Source organism: Rhinoderma darwinii (genome assembly GCF_050947455.1).
Source record: "Rhinoderma darwinii isolate aRhiDar2 chromosome 3 unlocalized genomic scaffold, aRhiDar2.hap1 SUPER_3_unloc_6, whole genome shotgun sequence".
Classification (NCBI taxonomy): Eukaryota; Metazoa; Chordata; class Amphibia; order Anura; family Rhinodermatidae; genus Rhinoderma; species Rhinoderma darwinii.
The window spans coordinates 297,776-309,058 of record NW_027461749.1 but is presented as its reverse complement, the minus strand read 5'-3'; the positions used below and the strand labels follow the sequence as shown (position 1 = coordinate 309,058).

The 11,283-nt window shown below is 45.6% G+C and overlaps 1 protein-coding gene across 1 annotated transcript; it reads right to left on the bottom strand.

The window, feature by feature from the left end:
- Positions 1 to 398: 398 nt before the first annotated feature.
- On the bottom strand, positions 399 to 10,095 carry LOC142683553 (neuroligin-2-like). Its single transcript, XM_075847405.1, has 4 exons — positions 9,946 to 10,095; positions 9,317 to 9,502; positions 7,462 to 8,251; positions 399 to 6,257 (listed from the first exon to the last, which is right to left on the bottom strand). The coding sequence occupies exons 1-4, from the start codon at positions 10,064 to 10,066 to the stop codon at positions 5,414 to 5,416; spliced, it is 1,941 nt and encodes a 646-aa protein (XP_075703520.1). The 5' UTR covers positions 10,067 to 10,095; the 3' UTR covers positions 399 to 5,413.
- Positions 10,096 to 11,283: the final 1,188 nt, after the last annotated feature.

Genomic DNA, 11,283 nt, shown 5'->3' with positions numbered 1-11,283 from the left:
GTCTCCCACCCAAATGGTGAAAAGGAGAGAAAGGAGTCTAATGGCAAACCGCGTCAGCTTCATTGAAGAATTTGGCGCCTCTTCTGACCAGCACCTCTGTCTTTATGCCATTATTAAGAAATCCGCCCCAGTTTGTAATTGTGAGTTCCCAAGCGAAAGGCATCGTCGGCTAAATGCAACAAGTGGCGGTTTTTATGGATGTATGGACCGGTTTTCGGATGCGCTTCACTCGTTTTTAGCCTAGTAGAATAGGTAAGTGTAAGAGGGGAGCGCTAAGTATCCCTTTACGTCCCATCCACGTCACGTGTGCGGCGGGTGGCGATTGCGACGGATTAAAATGTCTCCACTGAGATGTTTCCCTTCTTCCGCTGCTTAATAAAGACCAACCACATCGTCACCAAAATTTGTCTTTTTATTTCAGTCCAAGATCCCAAAAACAAGAAAATGGAAAAAAAAAGTGCCAGTAGTTAACCAATTCAGCGCCAGGACCTAGAAAGGCAATAAGGCATCTCCTGTGCCTTCTTGTCATGTATATTTACACACATATTGATATGTAGGTGTCTGCGCCATTGTACTCTGCCCACGGCTAGTACAATGCCACGGACGACTATACCTATATACACACACACACGTATGTGCATACATATGTATAGCGTGTGTCCATATACACACATCTGTGTGCTCCATCCTGTGCATATATACTTTATATATATTTATATATTCCATATGTCCCTTTAATTATAGAACAATCTATATAATATAAATCTTAAGGTCAGTGAGGGGGAGGGGGCTTCTCTGGTGCGCCGTTCCGGACAGCAGCCCACAGCACATACATCGGATTCTCGTTAGTTGTCTGTGATTGGAGCGTAGAACCTAACGCAGGATTCATACAAGTTACAGCAGAGCTTCAGCACCAGGGCCAGTCACAAACCATTGTCTTCTCATCAGTTCTCCTCTGAACCAGTCACCGCAGAGGACAAGATGCTCTGAGATGGCAAATGTCTGCTGATAATTCGGTTGGTCCTTCTACCATCCTATGCCACGTTTGCGAATTGATTCACCCACTGTATTCTATGGCCAAGTCGGGGGGGGGGGGGGGTTATCAGAACAGAAGGGCGGATTTACTGCTCATGTCATGGGATCAGAGCTTGTTTCCAATGGCACGGATAACTAAGCTAGAAAGACAAATTCGACAATTGTCAGCAAGCCCCTCCAGTGTCAGGTTCGCCAACGATCTAATAGATATGGGGGCAGCTTGACTGGTCCTTAATTTCTGCTGCTGGGGAAAACAAAGACATGTATTTTTACATGAGCCGGTGGAGTCTGGCAGTGGCTTATGACCCTCTCCCTATGGCAATAAACATGAATGCCCAGTCACTGGATTTCTTCTAGTCAGCAATGGAGGCATATGGAGCATTGGAGCTCTGAAGGAAGAGAACGGGGCTCCAACCCTTAGTAATAAATATTAGCAGAAGCTCTGTAATCTCTTCTGCCTCACTTAATGGCCTGCTGATGGAAGAATCTGGCAAGTGCTTGAGGGAACTGGAGGTCTCTAGGTGGTGGAGGTGCCCAGTCTGTGAAGGTATTTAGGTGGTGGAGGTACCTAGTCAGTGGTAGTCCCTAGGTTGCAGAAGGACCCAGTCAGTAGGGATCTCTACTTGGTAAAGGTACCCAGTTAGTGAAGGTCTCTAGATAGTGGAGGTGACCAATAAGTCAAGGTCCCTATGTGGTGGAGGTATCGAGTGAGAGGACGTCCCTAGGTGGTGGAAATATTCAGTCAGTGGAGGTCTCTAGGTGGTGGAGGTACCCAGTCTGTGAAGGTATTTAGGTGGTGGAGGTACCGAGTCAGTGAAGGTATCTAGGTGGTGGAGCTACCCAGTCAGTGGAGGTCTCTAGGTGGTGGAGGTACCCTGTCAGTGGAGGTCTCTAGATGATGGAGGTACCTAGTCAGTGGAGGTCCCTAGGTAGCAGAAGGACCCAGTCAGTAGGGATTTCTACTTGGTAAAGGTACCCAGTTAGTGAAGGTCTCTAGATAGTGGAGGTGACCAATAAGTCAAGGTCCCTATGTGGTGGAGGTATCCAGTGAGAGGACGTCCCTAGGTGGTGGAAATATTCAGTCAGTGGAGGTCTCTAGGTGGTGGAGGTACCCAGTCTGCGAAGGTGTTTAGGTGGTGGAGGTACCCAGTCAGTGAAGGTATCTAGATGATGGAGGTACCTAGTAAGTGGAGGTGCCTAGGTTGCAGAAGGACCCAGTCAGTAGGGATCTCTACTTGGTAAAGGTACCCAGTTAGTGGAGGTGACAAATAAGTCTAGGTCCTTATGTGGTGGAGGTATCCAGTGAGAGGACGTCCCTAGGTGGTGGAAATATCCAGTTAGTAGAGGTCTCAAGGTGGTGGAGGTACCCAGTCAGAGGACGTCCCTAGCTGGGGGAGATATCCAGTCAGTGGAGGTATCTAGGTGGTGGGAGGTACCCAATCACTGAAGGTTCCTAGGTTGTGTAGGTACCCAGTAAGAGGATGTCCCTAGGTGGTGGAAATATCCAGTCAGTAGAGGTCTCAGGGTGGTGGAGGTACCCAGTCAAAGGATGTCCCTAGGTGGGGGAGATATCCAGCCGGTGGAGGTCTCTAGGTGGTGGGAGGTACCCAGTCAGTGGAGGGCTCTAGATGATGGAGGTACCTAGTCAGTGGAGGTCCCTAGGTTGCAGAAGGATACAGTCAGTAGAGATCTCTAGTTGGTAAAAGTTAGTGAAGGTCTCTAGATAGTGGAGGTGACCAATAAGTCAAGGTCCCTATGTGGTTGAGGTACCCAGTCAGAGGACGTCCCTAGCTGGGGGAGATATCCAGTCAGTGGAGGTCTCTAGGTGGTGGGAGGTACCCAGTCAGTGGAGGGTTCTAGTTGGTGGAGGTACTAATTTAGTGGAGGTCTCTAAGTGGTAGAGTTACCAAGTCAGTGGAGGTCGCTAGGTGGTGGAGGTACCCAGTTAGTAAAGGTCTCTAGGTGGTGGAGGTACCCAGTCAGAGGACATCTCTAGGTGGTGGAGTTACCCAGTCACTGGAGGTCTCTAGGTGGTGGAGGTGACCAATCACTGAAGGTTCCTAGGTTGTGTAGGTACCCAGTCAGAGGACATCTCGAGGTGTTGGAGGTACCCAGTCACTGGAAGTTTCTAGGTAGTGGAGGGACCAAGTCAGCAGAGGTCTCTAGATGGTGAAGGTACCCAGTTAGTGGAGGTATCTAGCTGGTGGAGTCCTTTGGCCAATTGTCCCTTTTTCCTGACGCTGTAACTTATAGGAATCCTGTGTGTGAACCTATTATCTCCTCATCAGAGCAGTCACTGACCCTATAACTTATAGGGACCCTGTATGTGACCGTATTATCTCATCATCAGAGCAGTCACTGACCCTATAACTTATAGGAATCCTGTGTGACCCTATTATCTCCTCATCATCAGAGCCGTCACTGACCCTATAACTTATAGGAATCCTGTGTGACCCTATTATCTCCTCATCAGAGCAGTCACTGACCCTATAACTTATAGGAATCCTGTGTGACCCCATTATCTCCTCATCAGAGCAGTCACTGACCCTATAACTTATAGGAATCCTGTGTGACCCTATTATCTCATCATCAGAGCAGTCACTGACCCTATAACTTATAGGGATCCTGTGTGACCCCATTATCTCCTCATCAGAGCCGTCACTGACCCTATAACTTATAGGAATCCTGTGTGACCCTATTATCTCCCCATCATCAGAGCAGTCACTGACCCTATAACTTATAGGAATCCTGTGTGACCCTATTATCCCCTTATCATCAGAGCAGTCACTGACCCTATAACTTATAGGAATCCTGTGTGACCCTATTATCTCCTCATCAGAGCAGTCACTGACCCTATAACTTATAGGAATCCTGTGTAACCCTATTATCTCCTCATCAGAGCAGTCACTGACCCTATAACTTATAGGAATCCTGTGTGACCCTATTATCTCCTCATCATCAGAGCAGTCACTGACCCTATAACTTATAGGAATCCTGTGTGACCCTATTATCTTATCACATGAGGAGTCACTGATGTAACTTGTAGGAATCCTGAGGGAATCTTTTCGGGGTGTAGGTATCTGACGATTTCATTTATAGAAATCTTAAGGTTATTATGACCCTGCAGCGATTGACGTTGAATCACAGGATCTGTCATCTCATTCTCCATAATCTCCTGGTTACTGACTGCTGCAATCTCCCATCGCTGCTCCATACTCCTTATTTATCTGACCCACATCCGCAGCGGGAACGTGAGATCTCAATGTGCTTCTGATTACAAACCTCGTGCCCGGTTTTGTGGAGGAAGAATTGGTGGAGTGGAGAAGGACCGAGTAGAAAATACGGGGATCTGGATGGGGCTGATCTTGGCAGGGAAGATTTAAAATAAATGAGGGGGTGCAGATTAAAGAGAAAACTGAGCAGAGAAGAATTGAGGACAAACATAATTTCGGAAAAAAAGATAAAGATCTGTCTTATAAGAAACCCCCTCTCTCTTATTTTGGCACACTTACAGTTCCCTTCCCCTCTTTTTCTACCCAGGCACCCTGGGACTATGGCAGTGGAGAGGCAGAACAGATTTAAATCTTTCGAACACCCCAAAGTTACTGACGAGCCAACCCGGCTAGTCTGAGAGGAGGAAGGGATCATTGGCACTGTGTGTGTTACGAGGAAGGGGCTTCAATTTGGCCTCTCATGCATTCACCCCTCCCTAATACATTCACCCTCTGCCCTCTTCTCCTTTGAAGGGACACCCCCATCTTCCTGTGATGGTAATTTCAGCTGTTGGGGAGCAGTTTTAGTCCTTGAAGATTCAGTGCATTGAACACACCAGAATAAGGGTATCTGTGATGCCCCCACCCAGTGTAATGTCCCCATCAAATGAACATTGTCCTTGAATAAAAATAATAAAGCCGGTGTAGGAGTGAGTCACTGGAGGTCTTTGGCCTAATCAAGTAGACCTCTGTTCCTCCCGTAGCCAACCCCCCCATCCCTTTCTAAAAAGAGAAGTCGGGGGTATAATTTATTTGATCAAAACACTTTTTTCTTCCCCTACAATCCCATTAAATAACTGCCCCTTTTTTGACCCTGTTTCCCCCATGACATAGGCAGAGATTCCAGTTCAGGTTTCCCGGACCTGATGGTTGATCACTGGGAGCAGTCTTTATAGCCTGAGGAGGAGAAGTAGGGGCACGGGGAGCGTGGGTAGTTCTTTTTCTTGCTCCCTCATTATAAACAAGTCATTTTATCTACCCCATCCCCTGCCATAAGGCAAAATCCAGCTCAGGCTTGGTAGGCCCAGAAAGCCAGCATAGCTGTTCGTAACAGGAAGGGGGAGACTGGGGCAGCATGTGGGTCGAGGGAGAGATGTCTAGCACCACTATACCCTTGTGGTCGAATGCGGGTGAGGAAGGGTATTGTTGTGGGCAGTAGTGGGGAACGTGTTGAATGGATGTAATGAGGGTAGCCCCGAAATGGTACTTGGAGCCATGATGGAGGAAGGAGGTGGAGGTGGTGGTGGGAGTGGAGCGTCCTCAGGGGCCCTTCTCAGTGCCAATGTATAGTCGGGAGGACAAGCTGGCCGCAGTATATCATGGGGCCTTAGTGGTTCAAGATCTGGAGCTCCACCACCTCTTTTGATCTGAAGTGACATAAGCTCTTCTTCTGGTCCATGGTGTGCCAGGTCATTGCCAGGGGCACCTCCTCGCCCGGGACTGTGTCTCCGCTGCCGCAGTTCGTGACGTCTATCTCTTTTGTAGTAAAGAGCAGCAAAAGCCAAGATGTTGAGAAAGAGGAGTGAAGCTCCCACGGCTACTGTCACACTTAACTCTGTTGAATAGTCACGAGTGTCGCCAGGGAAGGGAGAAAATCGAGGTCGTTCCACCATCTCATCATCATCCCCGTCAGGAGGAAGTGTGGAATGTGGGCGTCGGGTGGTACTTCCGCTGTTTGTCCTGGAACCGGGTGTCCAGCGGGTGCTGTAGGGGGGTAATCTGGTGGTGGTCGAAGGGTGCTGGACTGTATTCAGGTTGTGAAGGTGAGGGACTAATTCCAACCAAAAAGCCACCTTGTTGGCACGGTAGTTGTCCCTGACGCGAGGCTTTAGGCCAATATGTAGATATTGCTTCTCCTTTGGATTGAACTTTGTCCATACCACCTCTTCAAAGCGATTGGGCTTTGTGTGGATGAACTTAGTGTCTTGAGGAACGGGCTGGTTGGGATCCCTACAATCGAAATGAAGACAAAAAAAGAAAATGAGATCCTAGCGGTAGCGCGACGAAACTGAAATCACATACATTCTGGTAACCACACAATGTTGGGGGAAAATCTATACAGAAGCGTATATAGAGGGCGGCATTAGACACTTTGCAGGAAAAACCAAACATGCCCGGGCCAAGCCTAAACCTCTGATTGTTGGATGATATACATTAACCCTCTCACTGCCAAGGTTGTATGTAATATGTCATACGGGAGTGAATAAAGGAGCAGTTATAGATCTAATCAACCGCTGGCGCCTAATCAGGAAATTGATCGCAGAAATTTTTGGTTTCTTAATTTCTGGTGATTATGCGAAGCTATATATATATATATATATATATATATATATATATATATATATATATGCATGTAGATATAGACATACGTGACATGCATGGACTCTACACATCCTGAACTGTTATATTTAGGAGGGGTTTCGTGTCTCAGGCTCTGCTTGGGTCAGACTCTTAGCCACAAATGTGCATTATTTTTGGAGTTTTATATACGTTTTATAACGTTCCGCTTTGGTGCGAAATTGTACAAAAGTGTGAAAATTGTCGTGGCAGTAAAAGGGTAAGAAATTGGGCAAGTTTCAAAATTAGACTAATGTAGGTGATCACAGAGACAATTTTACCCCTGCCGTAACCGGGCTTCAGAAGTTGGAGGTTAAAGGCATGGTTGGTTATAGAAACGATCAGCAGTGCAATCTTAGAAGAATACATATGTGAGACTTTTATAGGATACCTGTAAAGGTAAAGAGGAGTAGGTATGGTTGAGGGTAACAGAGATATGGTATTGGAAGCATCAAGAGATGAAGGTATGCAGGATTACGGAGGTGGTGGCAGAGAGGTTATGGAGGCACTTTAAGAAGCAGAAGATGAAGGTGTATTGTTAGGATGGAGATTTGCCGAGATGTGATTGCTGGTGAAGGTATGGAGGAATAGGTGGGATTGCTGGTGGCAAACACGAGGAACTGGAAGTCCTGAGGAGTTCATGGTGAAAGTAGAACCATGAACAGAAGATGGAGGTATGGAGACACGGGTAGGAAATTATAAGTGGACAACTGTATCTTTTCGTTTTCTAGGTGTGACTCCATCTTCTATGCATTGACTGACAAGGAGAAGACAATCTATTGTTTGTTAGTTCTGGACAATAACTATGACAACTCACCCAGTTTTAGCAAAGTTGGTCCAGTAAGTCATGACCACAGCACTTAGCATGACATCATTTTTAGAGAAATTGCATGGGAAAAGATCTGTGGCTCCCACCATGGGAACACCAAAGACGTAGGGCACTTCATCTCCATGAGCCGCCTCTCCCCATTCAGGTCTTCCTTCAGCCTGGCATCGGTGGTAAAAAGCATAGAAGTAGACAGGTGATTCGTATTCAGCATGGAATCTAGCTGTTGCCACAGCTGGTGCCACCCATTGGTGGTCGGTAAACAAAGCCAGTAGAGTCTTTCTTCTCATGTCACCATTGTCACGGTCTGCCCAGTCTGTGTACATGAACTTGATAGTCTCGCGAAGAACATCTTTTCCCTCTGGGTAGCCATAGAGATTGTCCACAAAATTGGACACGGTAAAATCAAAGTAACTGGCGGATATTCCATCTTCACTTTCCAGAGTGTCTTCAACAAACTTTAGACCCTCACCTTGATTCACTCCCATCAAGATGTCATAGTTTAGGAACTCTCCCTGCTCCATTAAAATCTCTGGGTCATCTGGGACCACGTCACCATCCACGACGGGTCCAAAAGCAATATGGTATCTAGCGGGCTGGATATCCTGATCTACCAGATCTCTGTAGGGCTTTCTTCTGAGGCAGCTCACCATCTCCGCATTGTCAGTGTAGTCACAACCGACTTTGGCTGCTAATAGACGAGTATACTTCAGAGGTTCATAGTTGACAGACCAGCTGGAGATGGCAGTCCCACTTTGTGCAATGGCTTTCTGGAAAAGTCCTGGAGGAAGGACACAAAGAGAATTTATGTAGCAGCTAGATGACGCATGGCCCGGGAAGGTTCATGCATCGGAATTACAGATAGTCTTTCTGATGTTACGCAGATACACACACACACACTTCTATTTAATGAAGCCTATATATGGGGAAATTAGTCAAAACTTCCTTTCGAGAAACCCCAAAAATATATCTCCTACTATAAGGTATGCAAACAGCGGCATAAGCATTCATCAGCAGTAATGAAGCCTGCGACCCATGAAGGACTGTCCTCGGCAGCCCCACGGTCCTGCCATAGCCTAACCTACTCCGGTGTGGAGTGAGAAGGAAGCAGCGGAGGAAAAAGCTCGACTTCTGTAAGGGACCCGGAGTAACTTGACCTTCCGAGTCAGTTTTTTTTAACAACCGCCATCTTTTCTGCATAGACAGAAGCTACAAGACAACGGGGGAAATTTATCAACTTTTCTATGTCGCTTTTCTGAAAGTAGAAAAGTCGCAAATGCGTAAAAAATCACGATGGAGCTAGCGGAAGGGACGGGGACTCCACAGCTCGACGCGTTTACTATCGTTCACGCCACAAACTTCTCTTTATTCATTATGCATTACTTCAATGGGGGATTATTATGAAGCTATAGCTCCTTAATAGGGAACTATAGGGACTCTGTACAGGACTGGCAGAGAATACTTTGTAAATCCTTTTGCTTTATCCTGATCCATAGAGATCCAGAGATATACGTCCAGTGACACAACTGTAGATGGGGCAATATGTGGGGATAATAAGGCCTCTCTGCCACATAAGAGGACAGAAGTGGCATAAACGCCATGTGATGGGTCGGAGATTCCTGTTACATATTTTGCATCAGGTACCCAAGAGGACAAACTACGCCCCTGATCAAGGCTAAAGAGTATTGCCAGTGGGAGACTGCCGTACTGTGCCTGGTGCGGACCCTACAGGAATTATACAAGCATTGAGGCCACATGGAGGCAATGAGGTGTGAGATCATCCTACCACCTGGTTATGAGGATTTTATGATCAAAAGTCGGGAATTACTTCTACGAATGTGCTGACCTTCCGAGTGGTGGGAGAGGATGAGAAGACTGACACATGAGGCTCCAGCCCCTGACCCAAAAATGGTGATTCTCTCAGGATCTCCTCCAAAATGGCCGATGTTTTCCTCTAGCCAACGCAAGGCTTGAATCTGGTCCAGTAGACCATAATTTCCTTTGGCTGCCTGCTCTCCAGTACTTAAAAAGCCTAAGAGATAAGAAAAAGACAACAATAAGGAATCATTTTACCAGACACGTCCTTCATATTCAGAAATGTAAGGGTCAGAGCTCATCTCTAGGGACCAAGGATTTTTTTTCTACGTCTGAGTTCATTATGAATTCTGATAGTGGAAGGTGACGAGGAACCTTCAGGCATGGCTCAGATGGTGGGGTCTATCAGTGCAGATAATCAAGCTGCTCCTTTATCACATTTTTTGTCCTTCAGTAGAAGAAGAACCAGGTGGCATCTTGAAGATGGGACACGTCTTCCACCACCGGCCGCGTTCATCATTCTATCATGTAGGTTTCTTACCACACGCAGCACATTTACTACAGTACATAAAGGTCGGCAGCAGTTTAGAACAAGGGGTGACTTATTTTCATGCCTATGGATTAATGGAGAAGACTTTTACCCACAGAACGTTGACATACCGAGAACTCCCAGTCTGTAGTTCATAGTGACCACAATCACATTGCCATAGGCGGCAAGGACACTACCGTCAAACATATTCCCAGTACCCTCCATGTAAGATCCTCCATGGATAAACATCATGACTGGCTTCTTCCCACTATCCCGGATATCTGCAAAGTGTAGACAAAATCAACATCATTAGCATTTCACAAGTCACCTGCGGCAGAACAGAAAATCCATCTCCGTAGACTTCATCTTAAATAATGTATTACTCCCTATACTGACAGCACTGAATATAAACTATTACTCCCTATACGGACAGCACTCTATATAAACTATTACTCCCTATACTGACAGCACTCTATATAAACTATTACTCCCTATACTGACAGCACTCTATATAAACTATTACTCCCTATACTGACAGCACTCTATATAAACTATTACTCCCTATACTGACAGCACTCTATATAAACTAATACTCCCTATACTGACCGCACTCTATATAAACTATTAATCCCTATACTGACAGCACTGTATATAAACTATTACTCCCTATACTGACCGCACTGTATATAAACTATTACTCCCCATCACTGACAGCACTGTATATGAACTATTACTTCGTATACTGACAGCACTGTATATAAACTATTACTCCCTATACTGACAGCACTGTATATAAATTATTACTCCCTATACTGACAGCACTGTATATAAACTATTACTCCCTACAATGACCGCACTGTATATAAACTATTAATCCCTACACTGACCGCACTCTATATAAACTATTACTCCCTATACTGACCGCACTCTATATAAACTATTACTCCCCATCACTGACAACACTGTATATAAACTATTACTCCCTATACTGACAGCACTGTATATAAACTATTACTCCCTACACTGACCGCACTGTATATAAACTATTACTCCCTATACTGACCGCACTGTATATAAACTATTACTCCCCATCACTGACAACACTCTATATAAACTATTACTCCCTATACTGACAGCACTCTATATAAACTATTACTCCCTAGACTGACCGCACTCTATATAAACTATTACTCCCCATCACTGACAGCACTCTATATAAACTATTACTCCCTATACTGACAGCACTGTATATAAACTATTACTCCCTACACTGACCGCACTGTATATAAACTATTACTCCCTATACTGACAGCACTGTATATAAACTATTGCTCCCCATCACTGACAACACTATATAAACTATTACGCCCTATACTGACAGCTCTGTATATAAACTATTACTCCCTATACTGACCGCACTGTATATAAACTATTACTCCCCATCACTGACAACACTCTATATAAACTAT

Bases quoted from the DNA above. Each gene is read 5' to 3' on its own strand.
- LOC142683553 (XM_075847405.1), bottom strand. From the start codon at position 10,066: ATGATGTTTATCCATGGAGGATCTTACATGGAGGGTACTGGGAATATG. The intron at 9,503-9,945 runs GTATGTCAACGT...CTTATCTCTTAG, and splicing joins CTACAGACTGGGAGTTCTCG to GCTTTTTAAGTACTGGAGAG. The intron at 8,252-9,316 runs GTCAGCACATTC...TCCTTCCTCCAG, and splicing joins CCTCTCCCACCACTCGGAAG to GACTTTTCCAGAAAGCCATT.